Source organism: Hoplias malabaricus, chromosome 3, assembly GCF_029633855.1.
Source record: "Hoplias malabaricus isolate fHopMal1 chromosome 3, fHopMal1.hap1, whole genome shotgun sequence".
Taxonomy (NCBI): Eukaryota; Metazoa; Chordata; class Actinopteri; order Characiformes; family Erythrinidae; genus Hoplias; species Hoplias malabaricus.
The window spans coordinates 65,051,677-65,073,535 of NC_089802.1; the positions used below are offsets into that span (position 1 = coordinate 65,051,677).

Here is a 21,859-nt window from a genome sequence, read left to right on the forward strand (position 1 = left end):
TGCTGAAGCAAAATCCAGAGCATGGGAGGAGTTTGGAAAGGCCATGATGAATGACTTCCGGGCAGCCTCAAAGAGGTCCTGGACAACACTCAGACAGCTCAGGAGGGGGAGGATAAACATTGTCCAAGCTGTGCTCAGTAAGGATGGTGAAACTCTAAACTCGACTGAACATTGTCAGGCACTGGAAGGAGCACATTGAGGAACTCCTTAACCAGAGTGACATGCCTCCTGTGCAGGAGATAGGGCCAGATATGTGTCTAGGGTGTCAGATTACATTTCCTTGGCTGAAGCCACTGAGGTGGTTAAAAAACTATGCAGTGGCAAAGCCCCTGGAGCAGATGAGATTCACTCCTCGCCAGTAAGTCAAGCATGTTCAATGTGGGCATTGGACACCATCAGGGCTGTACCTTGTCTGCACTCCTGTTCCTGATACTCATGGAAAGGGTAGCAAGGCGTAGCCTGGGACAGGAGGGCTTCTGTCGAGGTGCTCAGGAGGTGGAATCTCTGCTATCTGCAGGTGACGTTTCTCTTCTGGCTTCCTCGAATGCGGTATCCGGATCAGCATGTCCAAATTTGAGGTCATGGTAATCTACCCCAAGGGAAGGAGTTTAAGTATCTTGGGATCACAGGTGATGGGAGAAGGGATTAAGAGGATGAACGCAGGTTAGGGGCAGTGTCTGCACTAATAAAGTCACAGTACCGGACCGTTGTGGTGAAGAGAGAGCTGAGCCGTAAAGCAAAGCTCTCAGTTTAACATCCTACATCCCCACTCTCACCTATGGTCATGAGCTTTTCAAGATGGGTTGTGAATATGGCGGCCATTTTGAAGTCAGCCACAACAAAGTTGGATCCAACTTTTGTTTTTTCCAATGGGAAGAGGGTCATGTGACACATCAAACTTATTGGAAATTTCACAAGAAAAACAATGGTGTATAACTTAATTCTTTCATGAGTTATTTACAAGTTTCTGACCACTTATAAAATGTGTTCAAAGTGCTGCCCATTGTGTTGGATTGTCAATGCAAGCCTCTTTTCCCACTCTTCACAGACTGATAGCAACACCGCAGGAGAAATGCTAGCACAGGCTTCCAGTATCAGAACTTCATTCTGACCAATTTATCTATACAACATCTTTTTTTAACTTTACACCAAAACAGAGCAAATCTTAGAATTATACAGCCACAAATGTGTGTTTATTTATTTTTGACTAAATTTTAGACATGGCAACAGGACCTCCATTACACACAGCACTGTTTTATAAACAGACATTTACAGAAATATAAGTATTTTTACTTTGACGGTTTCTCTGCTATGACTTGTACCTTATTATTTTAGGTAATGTATATATAAAAACATTTGTATATAGTAACATTAAAAATATCACAGTTTAAATGACAAGTATTCATGATCTGACCATTTTCCCATGTAAATGAGTGTCATTTCTGTTCAGTGTCTATTAAAAAAAAAACACGCTGATGTTCTGGGAAAAGCTCACATTAACTTTTTGTAGCGATATAAGTGTAGTAGGTAGGTGTTTTAGTGACATGATGTATCCTTGGTTGAGTGCTTAAGATAGATACATTTAAAAATATAAAAATAATAAGTGTTTCTAAATTTCTAAGAGTTTTGTTCATTAAAACTAAAACTAGCGTTATCTTTAGCTTCACATAGCTATCATATAGCATATTAAGTTGGCAAGGAGTAGTCAAGGTGCTGGAGAAAAACACTAGTAAAACTCTTAAAGACGTAATTCAACACGGTGTAAAATGGAAAGTCGGGCCATAAGCTACAAAACTGAAGGCTCTACTGAAATAACGCTCAATTCTTTCACACAAGAAATCCTGTGATAATGACAGGAGCTGAAAAGATTACATTTAAATGTTGTCATTAAACGCAAGTGCATTTTATTAAATAGAAAAATGTACATTTTATAAAAGAACACCATAAAGGCCATTCATGTAGAAATGTTTAAATGTCTACAAACCTGACTGAAAAACAGTGCTCTTTGTAATGGAGTTTCACAGTTTTGTTAAAATATTGTTCAACCCACTAGCTCTCTGGTGTTGAGGCTTTAATAGTTTGGAGATCTAGCCTTATTATTTAGTGTAAAGTTAAACAGAAAAGCTGAGGTGAAACTCATCAGAAAGGTAGTAGAAGAAACGCTTCCACACACAAAGAGATAATGAAAAAAAAATCTCAACAAATTTCAACACTTTTTGTGAAAATATGTTTTTTTGAAAACTATTTTCAAAGGTGCTGATATATAGTGAAAAAAGACATGGGTGTTTGCTACACACTGGTGTTTACAGCTTTCTGATATTTTACTTATCAGAAATTAAAATATAATTGCTATGACTCACACTACATGTGGCTCACACATTAACCATTTATGAGATTGGTGTGAAACACAGGTAAGAAATACCCTCCCCCACTGTCAAAGATAATGGCCCATTAGCCCCCACGCCACCCCATAAGTGAGACCAAATCATATGTAAATGGTGGTATTTATTTATTTAGCAAAGACACATCTTCAGACGACTGATAGAAAGCAGCATAGAGCACCCAAACTTTACTACAAGCCGTTTTTCCCCTCTTATCAGCTGAGCTCTGTGCCTCTGCACATTTACAAAATATTAACTGTCAGCTTCACAAATTCCTTCACCAGATTATGCTTCTGAATTAGCGTAGTCTCGAAGCTAACAGCACCAAATGTGCTGCAGAAAAACGAGTCAAATATAGTTCACTTACTCATCACTAAATGAAACCGTTTCTCCTCAGGCAGCTAAAATGCGTGACTGCACCGTCTTGGAGCTCTGCGCTCAGTGCGGAAAAACACAGCCACATGCATTTGTTTATATGATGAAAATTAGCATTTTCATGTTGTAATCCTCCAATAGGAATGGCAGGATTATCATGCTATTGTCATATGAATATGAATATAAATGTGTGGACCATTAAGGGTCTGAGTCTCCAAGAGAGACGTGCCTCATTACTTATTGTTCTATAACGACCAGGTAAAAATACATTTCATTCATTTCAACATCTATCTATTTGAAAAGTAGACTCTAAGGTTTCGGGTGGCATGTGCATTATTTTTCTAGGACAAAAACTCAGTTTCGTAAGTGTTTTGGCACAAGTTCTGATTTATCCTGCTGACAGGAGTGCCGACTCCATAGGGTTAGAGTGCTCACTTCAAGGAACGCTCAGAGCAAGAATTCTGAGTGGTGGCTTTGAGAAGAGGGCACTGTGATTGGTTAATCCTGGGTTCTATCTCTCTGTGAAAATATACTGAGAAGCCTGCTGGTTGCCTTTTGCCCTAGGTTTGTATTTTTGCAATCTGAACTTTTTAGCCTTGAATTTATGGATATGTATCTTTAACCTGAATATATTTCATCTGAATTCTTTTTATGTGAAGCCACCTTCAAATTTCAAGCCATACAAATATTATTCAAATATAAAGAATTCTGATAAATATAATTAAAATATTAAAATTTCAGCCCTCCATAAAAGGCTCAAACACACTAGTCTTAGCATCCTGCCAGCCAATGTCCAGTCTCTGGAGAACAAGCTTGATGACCTTTGTGCCAGGATAAAGCTCCAAAGATTCATTCAGAACTGCAACCTCCTCTGCTTCACAGACTCATGGCTAAAACCAGCAGTACTGGACCACGGCAAAAAAAATCAGCAACATCTGTTCCACTCTTGCCGCATTTTAGACATTAAAAGCTTCTCCCACTTGCGCAGTCCTGCATATTCATATGCATAGCCACAGACTGGCCTGGGCCTACCCAAACTTGACCAAGGCCCACCCAGTGAGCCAGAGCATTCCCAGCATGCACAAGCATGGACACACTCGTTTCTGACAGTTCCACACAAACACACATTCCTGCGTGTCGCATTCAGAGATAGGGTTGCCACCCATCCTGTATTTAGACTCTAAAAGCCGCTTTTGGTTTGGAACCAAAACTAAAGGCATTTTATTTGGTATTTTGAGGTGAGACTGTTAAGACAATGATTTGTTTGAGAGACGCAGAAGATACGTAGCTCTCTCTCAGCTGGAGGGAGAGGCAGATACTCCACGACGGCTAAACAAATAGCATGCTTCTCACTGGTCATTTTATTTAGCCAATTAGCAGCCAGAATTAGTCCATCTTTCAGTGCTGCAGCCAATGGAGTCACAGTCCCTCCTACAGGGGTCTGTTTTTCAATGGCACTGAGAGCAGCAAGTCAGAGTTGAAACAAAGCTCTGCTTTTAGATATAACTAGTGCTGGAGAAACTACATTTCATTCTCCCTCTGCCCATCTGTGATGACACTAAAGCTGCCTGAATTTTAGATTCAAAATAATTCTTATCAATAAAAATCACATTAGATAATTTCATATAATACTAACAATTCTTACATAACATAGATGTGATGGGAGCGCAAGGCATACAACCAGGAGAAGCTGCATATAGCGCAATGCACAATTAATTAGAATGAGTTTAATTCATTACTGATTAAGTAGCTATTTTATCTTATGTTGATTGTGCATGGAAATGATCTCATGATTATTAATCTTTTTAGACAATAATAGTGTTTTTATTAATTTCTGTGATCTGCTCCTGCAAATGACAATTACATTTTGCCCTGCACCACAAGATAGTCATGAGTGCAGGCCTCTACTCTCTGGTGAATGAGCCAAACACTTTCCATGCTTATTTTGAGGTTAACAGCATAAGCTGCACTTACAATAAGCTCATCAGTTTACAGCAGTTGTTCACTATAATAGACAGGGACCTAATTAAAGTTTTCAGTAATGTGAATAGCCAAAAATCAGCAAGACTAAAAGATATCTACGTTTGAGTCTTCAAAGCCTATACAGACCAACACGCACTGGTATTTACTGTCAGTTACTTTAAACCTACTACAGTTTGCATACCACCCAAGCCGCTACACAGATGCTGGAATCTCACACCTGCTACACACTACACTGATGCACCTGGAAACTAGGAGAGATAATTATGTGAGGGCATTTAACACAATTATTCTCTCCAAAAAGCTGACAGCTCTGGGATCACAGTGTCAGTGGATCTCCAACATCCTGATGGATAGACCACAAGCAATGCGGGAGAGCAAATGTCTCACGCAACCCTCACCCTCAGTACTGGAGCCACCCTGGAATTTGTCTTGAGCCACCTGCTGTATTCATTGTACACGCATGACTAAATGGCCTCTTCCAGCTCTACCACCATTGTCAGGTTTGCAGATGACACTGTTGTTCGGGGCCTAATACCAGATGCTGATGAGAAGGCCTACCTGGAGAGGATCAAACACCTGAACCACTTGTACCAGGATAATAATCTCCTCCTTAACATCACCAAGACAAAGGAGCTGATAATAGATTACAATAAGTAGCAGGAGAGGAACTACCACCCCATGTATATCAACAGAGTTGCGGTGGAAAGTGTGGACAGTTTCAAGCACAGTGGAATATATATTTGCAGGACCTGTCATAGTCAGGCCACACAAGACTCCTCAGAATCTCTACCATTTGATAAGCCTAAGAGACTTCAGGCTGCCTTCCATGTTGCTGCAGAACTTTTAGCCTTGCACCATCGAAAGCATCCTCACAGGGAACATTGCAGTCTGGTTTGGAAACAGTACCAAACAGGACAGGCACGCTCTCCAGGGGGTGGTGCATCATTCACACTGAGCTTCCTGACGTGCAGACTGTCTACAAACAAGAGGTGCTGTATGAAGGCCATCTATTCTAACAATCGACTCTTCTGTTTGAGTGAGGAAAGCACTTCCACCCTTTGAAAAAAATACAGAGAGGACGAGTAGGAGCTTCTTCCCACAAGCCATTTGTGCTCTGAACTCTGCAAAAAAAAAAAAAAACCAAGAATATACCCTTTCCCCCTCCCTCCTAACCACCAAATACATACACCTTGCACAACATTCTTTTTACTACACCTTAACAACCCACAACTCCAGCTCTATATTTTGCACATTTTGTTTAACACAGATTTTGCACTTTACATACTCACCACTCACAACTACTCACCATTGCATTGCACAACAATCTGATATCCAATCTTTTCTGACTTATGTTTATTTTTAAAGTATCTTCCTCTTTTGCTTGTTGATATTTGAATTTATTAGCTCTCCATTTCACACATTTACACATTATTCAATAGTTATTGTCACTGAATATATTTTAATGCTCATATCGGATCTCTATTTTGGTTCTTGTAATTCTTTTTATCGTTTAGCCTGTATCTTATGTTGATCTTTACTTCACAGGAGTAGCAGTCCTCTAAGCATTTCATTGCTAGTTGTAACACTGATGAATAAGTATGTGACAAACTTGGCTTTGAACTGAAGTGTGCCCAGTAAACAAGCCAATTATTCTTTTGTTTTTCACATTCTTTCACTGGTTACTTGATGCATGTTTGATGACAGCAATTAATTATAGTGTACAATATTTTGGCATGTTGGAACTATGGAAAATAGCTCAGTCCTAAAAGTATGTTAAGTTACGGGTATACAAACCTGGGCCTTAGTTTTAACACAGGTTTGCAGTGAGCTGGAGCTAGAGATGCCTTTAATCTCCTCCTGCAGTTTGCTGATGCTGTTTGTGAGTGTGGTCAGTGTCTGCATGATCTGAGCCTTATCCTCTGCTTTCATAGACTTATTCTTCTCCAGCTTAGAAATTAGCAACTGAAAACACAGGCAAAAAGACAGATTTTAACCTTTTTATACTTGCCCCAACAAATCCAATAACATCATAGGCTGCATGTTTAAAATTACTTTCTGAGTCTCAATGTGTTTCTCCAAAATCTCCTGCTTCTTCTTCCTCACATCCTGCTGAAGCTTCAGTGCTTCCTGTAGAACGTAAAAGGAACAACATTCAGAGTGTAACTTGACTTGTTTATGTGGTTTCATTATCTCTCTGTCCAGCATTATAGTATCAGTACATTGCTAAAATATGCACAATCTGAGATAGTGGTCTTCCTTCAGCCTGAGTGTTGTCTTACCAGAGTATCTAAAAACCAAAAGCAAATCATATGTAAAGCATACTGTAAAAACCTGTTTCTTCTTTAGTGCATCATCAAGGGTAACTGAAGGCCCAAATGGCACACCCTTCTGATCTGCCTTCAAAGCTGCTGGGTTATAAAATGTCTTAGTAAGTCCAGTTGAAGTGGAAAAGACCTGCAAAATAAAAAGGTGAGGAAAAAAACAAAAAAAAACAATATGAAATGTGATGTATTTGTTCCTCTGAAAAGAGACTGAAGAGTCAGGAAACAGTATAGACCTTTCCTGCAGAAGTTGCTGGTTGTGGGAGGCCCAGTCTTTCTTTCACTGATGATTTGGCTGCATTCTGTAAAGGCTGGAATTTCAGGGGGAGAAAAAAAATAAATACTGAATGATTACAGATACTAAATGGCCAAAAACATCATGTTTCAGTGATAATTATAATAATATTAGCTAAGCTATATAGTTAATTCTTTGTCATTTTAACTATATACAGTGTGTACAATACACAGTGGAATAAAACAACATTTCTGTAGAACCAAAGTGCACAAACAAAAATGCAAGATGTGCAACAATAATCATTATGGAGGAGAGACAGTGAATTTGACTTTGCGTTGAAATAAAGTGAAAGTCCAATGTCCAACAGGAGTGGTGTGTGTGTATTTGTTCAGTCCTGTCAGTGGTTGCTGAGGAGCTTGGGGACTGTTGCACAGGCTGAGAGGGCCTGAATGCTTTGGTAGCTTTCCTCGGCCTTTGCAGAAAGTAGAAATGCTGCTGTAGTTTCCCTGTTATGGAGTTAGAATATGGTGTCCATGACAAGATCCACAGTGACGCCGTTGATGTTAAGTGCCCAGTTCTTCTCAAGTCAACAAAATCTGTTTAGTTTTTTCCAAGTTCAGAGACAGGTTGTTGATTCTTCCCCAGCAAGTTAGTTGTAACTTGTTGCATCTTCTCTCAGTATGCTCACTTGTCATTCTTGCTTATGAGACCCACCATGGTTGTGTCATTGGTTAACTTGATAATGTGGTTGGACGTATGCATTGCATTGCTGAAAGCAGCAGTCAACTGAGCACACAGCCCAGGTGGCTGTGGTCGACTAATTGATTGGTGGGCCAATTAATTGAGCAGATCAATGCCATGTTGAAATAATTCTGCTTGCAAGATTATCTAAAAATGCTTACAGGCACAGCCACAGGAAGCCCCATCAATAGGGCTGCTGTGGAGCCATGTTAGAGCGCCCCTTGTGTGCATTTCACCATTCTACATGCAGACGTCAGTGGATGACATGAAACATGCTTGGATATAATGTTTCCTGAGAGAACACAGCAAAGTTGTATTTGCTAATTAACCTTTAAGACCTTTAATCTTTCAAAGATTAGGATATTTAATTGGCCACTCTTAAGTACAACATTTACTGTATGCATAATCACATTGATTCTGGGCTTTTAATAAGAAATGCAATTGTTGTTATTAGGGAATTGTAGTGTTAGCAAGCCTTTAACCAGATAAACTAGCTAGCAAGCTTAAAGGGCTTAAAAATCTATTGTTCTTCTCTTAACTCAACAGTCCGCTAACATAAGTGATTGATCTGATAGTGTGTGCATGAGAGTGTGCGTCACACACACACACACACACGTGTCTCTCCCTCTGCATATACACCAGCTTGGTTAGTACATAGTTAGTGAAATGCTGCAAGAACTTTCAGTGTAGGTGGGGCCATTTAAAGGAAAACTGAAACCCTTTTTGCTGCATTACAACTTGCTGCTCTTAACTGGGACTGTGATTAAAAACAAAGCTGTTGCTGCCTTATGTATTTCACTAACTTTTTTTTTTGCAAATGTTTAGTAAGAAACAAGGAGATGCTGTTAAGTGCTCTAACTTTATTTAATTATTTTTTCTACAGAGTGTATTTTTTGATTACTTAACTAATTAAGTAGTGACAATACATGCTTTTGTTATTCACAATTATATTTTTCCATGTTGAAGCTAATTAAATTAGCGTTAAATACATTTTCATTGAGATAAATTTATGATACTGGGTGCTACTGTGTGCACCAATTTTACTTTATTTATGTGTTTATGGATGTTTATTTTCTCAGAAACAAGAGCAAAGAGAAACTAGGCAAGCCTAGTTTAGTCGGAATGACATTAGCCATATAGCAATTGTCACACAGGTTTTTCTGGCATTTCAAAAACAGGAAAGCCCAAAATATTTGGTGCTTCATATCAATGTATGTTTACAATAATAAATAACAACAAACTATAAAATTAGTTTATCTTCTCAGTTGCTGAAAGTGTATGTATGATCATGGAAAGCCTTTTACTTTCTGTTCATACAAAGCTACAAAACTGAAGCACAGTGTTGAGATGACATTAAAGCAACTTGTTTACCAGAAAGAAACAAGATAACATTTAAGTTTTTGAACATTTCTAAAACCAAGCGTCTTAACATTTTATCAACCAAGTAATCTTTACTTGATAAAGGAACAAGGCTTCACTGGGAACTAGATATTAATTACTCACTTACATTTCTATAAGGGTCTGACAGATAAAACAGCGCTGTAACTAATTCACAGCCTCGTTTATTTTGAGTAGCACCTTGCTCTGTTGTTCTCACTTTAATAATTTTTTTAATTTGTACGTTTTCGTGTAAAGTTGAACTAAAACTTGTGCATATGTAATTTACTCATCAGAAAGTCAGCAACAGTGAGATGCGTCTGTGTATTCGTGTTGTTATAGGGACAGACAAGATGACCTTGTTTGTTAAACACGCATTTTTCACGTCCCAAAAAGAATACTTGTCCAGGGAAAAGAGGAGCTCTGGACACCACAGAACGGTTCCAAATTTAGTTTACGAACTGGAATGTGAAATATGCAGCAAATTAACAGCTCCTATTTGCACATATGCATTTCAACATTAGGTGTCAATCATTAAGCGCATATGCCCCTTCAAGGCCTGCCCGGCAGGTGGTCCAGCAAATAATAAGCCACTATTGGCTTACAAAATGCTGTTAAGTGAACTAAGATTTTATTCATTCATTCATAAGTTTTTATACAAAGTTGTGTCATTGCCTGTGGTGATTCATTCAGTTGATATGTTTTTTATTTAAAATAAGTACACTGAAAAGTGCAAAGAGCAAAAGCAATGCAGAAAATAATAGCGCTAAATAAATGTTCATTGTTCAGCAATTTTGTATCTCTATTATTACTATCATTAACTAAATTGCATTAAATATCAGAATCGGCCATTAAGAAAACCCTTAACCACTATTCTTGTTGCCTCATTTTGAAACGGTGTTTGCAACTAAGACACAGAGTATTCAATATTTCAGCACATTGCCAGGTCACCTGTACACTAATGCTCCCTCACCAGAACAATTAAAGGTGCATCTCAATAAATTAGAAAATTATCAAAAAGTTGATTTATTTCAGTAATTCAATTCAAAAAATGAAACTCAGATGCATTACAAACAGAATTATCTATTTCAAGTGTTTATTTATTTATTTATTTTTTTTTTTAATGTTGATGATTATGGCTTACAGCCAGTGAAAAGCATTAAGTCAGAAATTTAGAATAATCATCACAAACCAGCTGCAAAGGGTTCCTAAGCATTTAAAATGGTCCACGAGTCTGGTTCAGCAGGCTACACAATCATGGAGAAGAATGCTGACTTGATAGCCTGTCATTGACACCCTCCTGATGTATCCAAGCATATTAATGGAAAGCTGAGTGAGAGGAAAGTGTGGTACCAAAAGGTGCACAAGCTACAGGAATAACCACAGCCTTGAAAGGATTGTCAAGAAAAGGCCATTCAAATATTTGGGTGAAATTCACAAGTGGACTGCTGCTGGAGTCAGTGCTTCAAGAGCCACTACACACAGACGTATCCAAGACAAGGGCTACAACTGTCACATTCCTTGTGTCAAGCCACTCATTACACCAGAAGCGTCTTACATGGCCGAAGGAGAAAAAGGATAGGACTGTTGCTCAGTAGCCCAAAGTCTTGTTTTCAGATGAAAGTAAATTTTGTTTTTTATTCAGAAATCAAGGTCTCAGAGTCTGGAGGAAGTGTGGAGAAGCACACAATCCAAGCTGCTTGAGGTCTAATGGGAAGTTTCCACAATCATTGATGGTTTGGAGAGCCATGTCATCTGCTGGTGTTTGCCCAGTCTGTTATATCAAGTCCAAAGTCAGCATAGTCATCTACCAGGAATTTTTTTACAGCACTTCATGCTTCCCTCTGTTGACAAGCTTTATGGAGATGTGGATTTCATTTTCCCGCAGGACTTGACACCACAACTGGATGTTGGGAGGATGGGTGGTCATTCTGCTCAAACGAAACATGCAATAAAACTGTTCAGTTGTTCAAGGAAAGCATCATAAGCAGGTGGTGTGCTGTAGAGCTGATGATGCCCTGGGTGCATTGCCAAATGCACTGTGTGTCTTTGCTGTCCTTAAAGTGGCTGCTGATGCTCTGACAGTGTGCCAACTTTGCCTCTCCTACTGCTTGGGACAGTTTGCTCCATGCTGTTCTCAGGGCCACCTTGTCTCCTGCTTCGAAATTTGAGCCATGCACTTGCAAATTTAGCATAACAGAGATGTGATCTGTGTTTGCAAAGTGGGGGCAGGGCTCCACTAGGTACACACAAGTCATTTTTGTGTTAAAAAACCTGGTCCACGAGTTTGCCGTCACTGTAAATTTTACATTACATTTAGGGACAACTGACGAGATCCATGTAAATTAAATCGTCAGCAACAATAAACAGTCTGTCAGAGTGGGTGCTCTGCAGCGTGAAAATCGCCCCATGAAATTCACAGAGCACCCCTTTAGCTTTGGCTCTGGGTGGAAGGTAAACTCGTACAATGAACATGGGAGAATTCCTGTGGTAGATGAAAATGTCTATACCTTCTCAAACTCCACAAGTGATAAGCAGTAACTAGGAACAAGCAGAGTTCTTGCACCATTCTGTGTTGATGTAAATACACAAGCATATACTGTGAAACTTGCCACAGAGGGGTAAGTTTTTGTTGGCATGCAATGCAGCAAGCATGTTTAAGCTGAATGGCCGTGTCGGGAACTCTGTCTCTGACATCAACTGCGGCAAGAGCCACTTGTAGGTCGCGTGATGACATTTTAGGTTTGTTGGAGACTTCCTTATACATCTTGCAGTCTGCTCTTGGACTGAACTTGTTAGGATGTCCTAACCTGGCCATGTTGACAGGTGGTTTAAACGTTCTCCACTTAGAAATCCACCATTCTACAGTCCGGAAAATTATTTACAATTGTTTCGAGATCTTTTTTCATCCATTCCCAGACTCGTATACATCTATAACCTTCTTTCTGAAGGCCTCAGAGAGCTCTTTAGATCTCGACATGGTGATACCACTCACTTCAGCAACCAAGGGCAAATCAAACTAATGTCTGAGGTTTAAATAAAACAGCCTCCTACAATGTCCTCTTTGATGATGGTCTAATCATTAATTAAAAAACAAAATGAAACAAAAAACAAAAACAAAAAAACTCAAGCATGTAGCACAGTTTTAGCCTAGTGTTTAGAGCAGCAGGCTCGAAACTTAAGGTTAATATTTTGATTCCAGTGGCCTGCAATAAATCTTAAATACTTGTGTCCAATCACTGAGAACTTTGTTAGACACACGGACCTCATTTCTCCACCTTGTAAATATGAAGTCAGATATAATAGCTCATCTGTTACTGCATAGCTTGGATATCCTCTAATCATTCATCAGTGGACATAGGACACTGGTCACAGGACGCTGATATTTTTGGTTAGTGGACTAGTCAGTCCAGCAGTAGCAAAGAAGGGGGCAAAATGTATACAGAGCAACAGGCAGACTCTTTTCTGTAATTGTAGAACTACAAAGTGCTCTTGTGGACAGTGGAGCAGAGAGAATGGACAGTGAGTGTAGAAACAAGGTGGACAATGTTATGGTTGATCTGTGTATATAATAACTTACCACCTTATTCAGGTTACATACACATCTGGATAAAGATTCTGTATATTACTATATACTGAAAACCTCAAGCATCTTGTGATTCTGACCTGTGAGGGGTGGCTGGGGTCCTGCAGTGGCTCTGTGTTTTCAGTGGGAAGAGGGCCAAGTCGGTCTTTCACAGACTGTTTCAGAGTAGTGGCTGCAAGCTGCTGCGGCTGCTGCACAGTCTAACACACACAGGTCATATAAAAACAGATAATGATGAATACAAATCACATGTAGATGTTCTATACTATGCTATTGCAGTTTACACAGCTTGGTGAGTAATACCATTGTACTTTGATTCCCTGCCCATATTTAACCATTTCTGCTGTTCTCCATAGCAGCCATCAAGTTATAAAAAGCCTTTAATGTGTACTTCATTTAAAAACTCAAGTACCAGCAATGTTTTAAGAGTAGAATATGCTTTTGACCGCGACCCTGAAATGGATAAGCGGAAAAGAAAAAGATGATGATGAATATGCTTTTGAACAGCTTTCTATTGTTTGCCTATATGTGATTTTAATGCTATTTTTAAACCTCTGGAGTCGGCGCTCCTGCCAGTGGAATAAATGAGAACTTGTGACAAAACAATTAGAGAACTCAGCAAATTTTGTTCTAGAAACATATTAAACATACCCCCATAGACCTTAAGAGTCTATTTTTCAAATATATGGAGGTCGAAAAGAAATGTAATTTTACCTGGTTGTTACAGAAATACAACGTGTGAAAACGCTGATTTTAGTAAAATAAACAAAAGCACGTCTGTTTTTGCATTGTGGGCAGAGCTCCAAGACGGCACAGTCATGGATCTCAGCTGCCTGAGGAGAAACGGCTTCATTTTGGCACTGGTTAGTTCGACGCTACGCTACTTCGGTACTATATTCTAGCAAAGGAATTCGTGAAGCTGATGATAAATGTTTTGTAAATGCTCAGAGGCAAAGAGCTCAGCAGATAGAGGGGGGGGGGGGGGGTGGCTTGTGGTAAAGTTTGGATGCACTCTGCTGCTTTCAATCAGTCATCTGAAGCTCATATTTATGGCGTTGTAGTTCCAAAGCTGTTGGTCAATAACTAAAATACCAACATTTACAAACAAACGATTGAGTTGGTCTCACTGATGGGGTGGGGTAATGGGCCATTATTTTTGACAGCAGGGAGGGGATTTCTCACCTGTGTTACGTTCATAAAACTCATGAATAGTAAATGTGTGACCCACAAGTATAGATAAATAGTGTCACATCAGATTCATAGCAATATAGGAGAAATACTTATTAAAATATCAGAAAGCTGTGAACACCAGTGTGTAGCCAACAACCATGAGTCATGTTTTGGGAATAAACTTTTCTTTTAGGTAGGTGAAATTTGTTAAAATATCAAAGCATGTCAGATCACCTTAGACATGTCTGAAAGGCCTCAGACTCCAGGGGGTTAACCCTTTAGAGTTGGCACTCCTGCCTGCAGGATAAATCAAAACTTGTGTCAAAGCATGCGACTCAGTGAGTTTTTGTCTTAGAAACATAATAAACATACCCCCAGAAACCTTAAAGGGTATAATCATATGGAGTATATATGGGTATAATTATAAACAAAAGTATGGAGGTCAAAATATATTTTTAGCTTATTATTACATAACGATAAGTAACAAGAGGCCACAGAGGGGTGAGTTTTTGTTGGCATGCAATGCAGCAAGCATGTCTAAGCTGAATGGCCATGTTGGGAACTCTGTCTCTGACATCAACTGCTGCAAGAGCCACTTGTAGGTCGCGTGATGACATTTTAGGTTTGTTGGAGACTTCTTTATACATCTTGCAGTCTGCTCTTGGACTGAACTTGTTAGGATGTCCTAACCTGGCCATGTTGACAGGTGGTTTAAACGTTCTCCACTTAGAAATCAGCCATTCTACAGTCCGGAAAATAATTTACAATTGTTTTGAGATCTTTTTTCATCCATTCCCAGACTCGTATACATCTATAACCTTCTTTCTGAAGGCCTCAGAGAGCTCTTTAGATCTCGACATGGTGATACCACTCACTTCAGCAACCAAGGGCAAATCAAACTAATGTCTGAGGTTTAAATAAAACAGCCTCCTCCAATGTCCTCTTTGATGATGGTCTAATCATTTGCAGCTGATGTGGTGAATCTGATTCTAAATATAGACATTTTAAACAGTAATAAATGTAGGGATCTTCTAACTTTTTCCTCACAAGGAATGTACAATTCACAATTTCCAAATTGTTTTTATAAGTAATTTCTTAAGTTTTATTTGTTTAGTTATATAAGCCCCATCCCTCAATACTGTTCAAATGAAGCTCATATGTCCTTATATTTAAAAATGTTCAGAAAGGAAAAGGTTTTCATGGTGTGTTCTAACTTTCAGATGACTGTATATCTGCACCATTGAAAATGTGTTTTTGGGAAGTCCATGTTTAGAGTTAATTTAAACAAAAACAGATGAATTACATTTTTTGCTCTTTGACAACAAAACCATAAGTCTGAAACTTTGCTACACCTGCTACCCATTTTAGGGCTATTTAGACAGGTGTAGTGGCTGAAACTACAGGGGTCTCATTTATTGGAGGGAGGGGGACCCCAAAAAAAAAAAAAAAAGGTGTGGGTGCAAATCACACAGAAATCATTGCAGAGAGCACAAATTGGCGACGTGGTAAAATAGAGAATTGCAAGTAAATGTGCAAACAATCTTCAAATATACAGGTCCATACCTCATAGATTAAAACTAATGACCATTTCACGTATGAACTATAGAGAATTCCTAGAGAAACTCTGGATCATCAGGTCTGGAGAAGTCCCAGAGTGGTCTTTCACACATGCAAAGTACAGAGGGAGCTTTTCTGCGTCAGACGCGTTCTTGCAGCAGGATACGAAACATGTGCACACAGTGACTGGAGGAGAAACTCCAGAATATTTCGGACTCTGTCCTCATATGACTTCACCAAGAGTTTTTACTAGGGAGCGAGAAGGATAATACCTGTGTAAGGTCCAAGACTAATGTTGCGGGTAGTCGCATTCACACATACAGCTCCTCCAGGTAAACTCCAGAACATTTCTGGATTACTGTGCATGTGTGAAAGGGGAATAAAAAAAAGATAACTAAGGAAGGATTAAAGATGATCTACACTCTCTTGTTTAAATAAGCTTTAATGAATGTTTATTTTTATCTACATGTTTAAAGTTTCTTTGCATGCTGCCTTCACTATATTTTATTTGTAGCATTATTTTTTATCCTAGTACTATTTCATATTTATTCCTTTACTCCATTTTATCTCATTATTATAATTTTAATTGATATTAATTTATAATTTATATTAAATAACTTCTATCCATTCACTAAATTTGTCTTTGTTGCACCATTGTCTGAACTATTCCACACTAAAATGAATTGGGAACTCCACATTTGCATATTCATGAATTGATTTGAATAGACCAGTGGGTTTCAAATCAAACCAGTACCTGTACTGGAATAATTATTCAAAAATAGTTACTAAAAATAACAGACAGAAAATTCAGATTAGGTATATTTATAACACAATTTTACATTTATGAGAACAGCCAAAATTATTTGTGAAATGGCATTAAGGGTTTTAAAAAAAAAGCGAGGTCACTCCACTCAGCAATCTGATTAAAACCACAGTTTATATGCATGCTACAAGTAATGCGAGCAGAGTACCACTTAGTTTACACATTACTGGAGCTTACTGTCGTTAAGAGGAAGACATGCTTATTTCACACAGGGACCGGAAGTCAGAGAGAGAGAGAGAGACACACATGCAGGGAGAGGTTGAATGTTTGTTCTTCCTTAAAGCAAATTTTCCCTCTTCTGGACTTATAAAACTGGCAGGCAGTCTTTCATTGTGTTATATATGCGAGGTGATGAAATATTATTTTAGCCCCTCTGCAGAACACACAGTAAGACCCCTAGTTCGGAATAACCCTAATCAGACTATTCCAATTGAGGCGCAAACATGGATATGTTTTATTCTGACTATTACAGTGTCTGTAAATTGATTAAAAAAAAAGTCTTGTAAAGTTTGGGTCACTCAATATAAGAACACTAAACTCAAAAGCAATCATTGAAAATGGAAAACGTAACTGATAGTAAATTTGACGTTTTCTGTCTCACATAAACATGGGTTAGACGGTATGAATATTCAGCACTAAATGAAGCCACTCCAGTAAGCTACAATTACGTACACAGCCCAAGATGATCCGGCTAAGGAGGAGAAGTGTGTGTAACCTACAAAAATACTCTAGATATCAGTCAGAAACAGTGTGACACCTTCACCTCTTGAGATTCTTTCCATCAACATTACAAATTCGGTCACAAGCAAACAAATTGATTATTTAACATTTACAGACCAGCAGAGACGTACCCAATTTTTAAAAGCATTTTAGTGATTTCACTGCAAACCTAGCTGTGTGTAATAATAAAGTAATAATTGTAGAAGACTTCTGAAAACATCCATTTTCAGAAGGCAGATGACCCACTAAAAAGGCATTTATTTACAATCCTAGACTCCTTACTTACAATCCTATTATCATTATAGGGCCTACACATTAAATGTAGTCCCACATTAGATTTAGTTCTGACTCTAGGTCTTAACATAGACAGGCGTATTATCCTACTGCAAACCTCAGCTGATCTACAATAATAAATATAATCCTAGAGTACTGTAAACTCATCACTTAGTCTGGGCAATGTACCCAAAGCCTTTATATAAGCATTTATTAAACTGATCAAGAAACCAAACTTTGATGCTAGCATACTGTCTAATTACAGGTCTATTTATACCATTTATATCTAATTTATATCAGTCCGGTTCTATTATCAGCTTTTTGGCTTCCTGTTAAATTACATTTTGAATACAAAATTATTTTATTGACATATAGTCTATAAAAATTGATCACAGAGTGCTGGCTTTTGAATAGTTCCCAAAATTCTGAAGGCTTTAAGTGTGGGAAGAGCCTTTTCTTATAAAGCCTACCAACTCTGAAATGATCTTCCATATATGGTTCGGGACTCCGGTGCAATCTTTAAATCAAGGCTGAAAACTCACTTGTTTAGTTTAGCTTAACCTTGGCTGTTAATGTACCCCTTTAGATAAAGGCTACAGATCCAGGGGTCTATGGTGAATGACCCTTTATTGTTATTGTACATTTTACTTATACAACAAAATTGGGTTACTGCCCCCTTTGTCATGTGATTCATTTCATAACTCCGAGGTTGGTGTTGAATATATTTCTGAAATAAACTAAAACACCCTTTTAGAATTTAGGGTGGTTATCACAGAAATAACCCCTCAGAATTGAGTGATTCCATAATTTATTCCCTGTGCTTGTTCCAAAAATCTAACAGTTACTCTAACTGTTACTAGCTACCACATTTATCTTTCTTGATTTCTTTTAGTGTTTCTTAAAGCCAGAAAGTTCCCATTTGAAATGCCTTTAGTTTATCATGTCTGTGATCTGCTTTTTTTCTACAAAATTAAACAACTGAAGGAACATCCTCAGAGACTGGTGATTCCATAATTTTTGCCAGGGATTGTATAAATAAAAAAAATTCCATCTCCCTATATTACTTCCAAGAAAACCACTGTCTACCTATCCATCCATGACTGACTGTCCAGAATAGCTGGCCACGCTCCAGCTACACCCACTTGCCTTGGACTAGGTGCTCACCCTACACTGGTTTTCATGAACAAGTTTTCATGAACTCCTATTACTACTACAACTAGGACTACAACTACTACTACTAATAATAATAACAACAATAGCTTATTAAATATACTATGACAATATCGGTACACATGAGAACAGCAGCAGAATTTTTTTTTTGTCAATAATTTTTAAGTAGATTGACCAGAGGAGGATAGGTCCCACTTTGTTTCTCCCAACGTTTCTTCCTCAGCTCTGAGGGAGTGTTTCCTTGCCATTGTTGCCTTTGGCTTGCTCACCTGAGGGTTTTACATTTTATGTCAAAATTTTGTCTTTACTGAAATTCTGTGAAGCTGCTTTGTGACATCAGTAGTTGTAAAGAGCACTCTACAAATAAGTTTACTTTGTTCTGACTCTTTCCCAGGACTAAGATGCACTGCCCAAACTGTGTGTACTAAGAAAAAGCAAAGAGATACCTTTATATGTTTTTTCACTATTATATTAAATAAATATATATATATATATATATATATATATACACACACACATTTATATATTAGGGATTTTAGTGACACAGATCTGACTGTTTGATTACTGGCTCTGTGTATGAGTGTGAGAATGTGTATACCATAGGTGGGGTAGTGTGTGGAGGTGCTGGTTCGTCCTCCCTGTGCCAATGGACTTTAATGAAACGATTATTCAGGACAGCTTCTGTGCTTTGAATGGCCCTCTTGGCCTCTTCTGGTGACGCAAACTGGATCAGCGCCCCCTCTGGATCATTGTTATAGGCGACCTGCACACAACAACACAATCAGGTTTCATGTATGACTGGTTTTTCTAAAACACAAAGTTTCCATCATGCAAGTGAGGTTCAACATGCTCTATCACCATTACTGAACAGCCCAAACAAATATCAGTTGATGTTCACAAGGTTGCAAATTATGTATCTCCAAATAAGGATCTTAAAAAGATAAGAAAATTTTGCCGACTGCATTTGCCAATAGAGTGAATATACACATGCAGAAAAATCTTGTACTCACCTGGAGGTTGACTATAGTGCCAAACTTGCTGAAATGCTCATTGAGTTTGCTGATATTGTTGAGCTCTGAGGGAATTTGACGAATAGCCAGTTTAGTATGTGGTAAAGAGAATGGCACTTTCTTATGGTAGCCATGATTATTGGGCTTGTGAAAGTTGTGTCTGTGAAGAAAAAAAAAAGGGGGAAATTAAAAAAAAAATAGCAAGAAAAAAACCTGGCAACATCATATTGGCTTGTGTTTAGATTTTGTTTGTGTTTGTATTTATTGTTCTATGACAATAAAAGTTTCTATTTGATTCAATCAGCATGGCATTTAATATATAACATTATCCTCATCCTATGGCTTAAAAATGTAACATCATGAAAAGTTATAAGGAGCAGTCTGTCACACTGACACAGTAAGCGTTTGAAATGAGAAGTTTGAGGAAAACTAAACCTTAACGAGTGAGAGCAAGATGAGTTTAAAAACTGTGGACATTCATAGTTAATTTATTCTTATCCACTATCTGCTTTTCCATAAATACTGACTGAGAGGCCCACAGAGAGACCACACTCAGACATTCTGCATATACGAAAACACCCAATAACTTTGCAAAGGCATATAAAGCCTTGTACTTGCAAATGTAAGCAAAATTTACATATAGACTGTGAGGAACCCGCAAATCGCCGCTTGCGATGGGCAGCTCAAACCATAAGGCCTACAGACTTTATTTCATCAAAAGGTAGTAAACCCTCCCACTACTCAGGCGCAAAGAGTCAGCCCCATCGACACTATAGCAAAGCGAAATGATTCGAGGTCCATTTCTCCTACCACATGAAACGAAGTACAAACAAAATCCTTTTATCCCCGATTCCTCAGATCAAACCCTACAAAAAAGCCTCAAGAACCTATAAGCTCCACCCATTTAACTTTTTAGCTAATTTGCATAATATGCAATATCACACAAATATTTGAGTGCCCACACTCCCTGCCACACACCCCACAGAAAGAACAAAACACCAAGGACCACCTTTAAAAATGCCACTAAAGTGTGGCTTCTCTCTCAGGAATGGTCAGGTTCTGAAGCATCAGGTGTCTTCAGGAATAGGTATTCATTGGCCAAAATTTCAACCTGCTATAACTCTGTCAATTTTGAAGCTACAGCCACACGATTTCAAACGGTACTGGCGGTCTTTTTAAGGTTTTAAGGGTTATTTGAAGTGGTAATTTATTTAATGTGGAAATCTAAAGTGGATTTTTTTTAAAATTTCACTCCTCTAACACTAGTATTTGTTCAGCACTAGAGAGGGTCCCATAGACTGCAATGCATTGTTTGACAGGGTGAGCGCACTTTTATATTTAAAAAAAAAAATTCGTGTTTTTACTCTACCATAATACAAAATTCTTGCTCGATCTGCACAGTTCTCGCACCAAACCAATTGCCAAATGGTTCTTTCATGTACAATTAACTCATTAACTTTTCAATGTGGGGCACGGTTTTCGGACAGCACTCGTTCAAACAGGACATGGTCCTCTCATAGGACATCTATGGCAGAACTTTCCAGAACAATGACGTTTAACTGCCACTCTCACAGACACTCATAGACAATACACACAGACTCATACACAGAGCCTAATGCATAGGAATAACAGCATACCCCACTGACTTAAGGAAACCCCAGAAAAATGTGGTTAGTGGAACGTAAAATTATAGCAGCAGTTTATTGAACAGAATAGTGGGAGTCTTTTTAAGATGTCCATTTATTTGGCATAGTCTGTCACTTAAGGTGAAATTTTTTTTTTTTAATGTGGAATTTTTTAAAGATGGCCTGCAAAATATAACGGCAGGCTTTTTAAGGTGGTAATTCTTTTTAATGTGACCATTTCAGTGAAGAGGTTAATTACTTAAGACGGAATTATTTAATGTGTATATGGGATAGATTTTTCTGTAAATTAAAAGAATATGAGCTAATGTGGCAAGGATGCTAGCAATATGTCACAAGCCAAATTCATGAAAGTTCTTGATCTTTCACCCTCTAGATAATATTGCTCTTTATTTGTATTAATGTACTGGTTGAATAATGAGTAACCCTTTTCATTTTTATAGACTCTGACTGATCCTTTCAGCATCCCCATCCCTTCTACCCATTCCCTACTA

At 38.3% G+C, this 21,859-nt stretch overlaps 1 protein-coding gene across 2 annotated transcripts in view; it reads right to left on the bottom strand.

The window, feature by feature from the left end:
* Positions 1-21,859, bottom strand: part of rbm26 (RNA binding motif protein 26) — a 63,857-nt gene that overhangs the window by 4,545 nt on the left and 37,453 nt on the right. Inside the window, exons 11-17 of one of the 2 annotated variants that reach the window (XM_066663792.1) lie at positions 19,723-19,882; positions 19,311-19,475; positions 13,080-13,199; positions 7,297-7,371; positions 7,062-7,193; positions 6,792-6,866; positions 6,534-6,701 (exon numbers count right to left, since the gene is read on the bottom strand). In XM_066663792.1, the coding sequence (XP_066519889.1) occupies positions 6,534-6,701; positions 6,792-6,866; positions 7,062-7,193; positions 7,297-7,371; positions 13,080-13,199; positions 19,311-19,475; positions 19,723-19,882 (895 nt within the window). The remainder of the gene's footprint in view (positions 1-6,533; positions 6,702-6,791; positions 6,867-7,061; positions 7,194-7,296; positions 7,372-13,079; positions 13,200-19,310; positions 19,476-19,722; positions 19,883-21,859) is intronic. The other variant, XM_066663794.1, reaches the window with a different exon arrangement.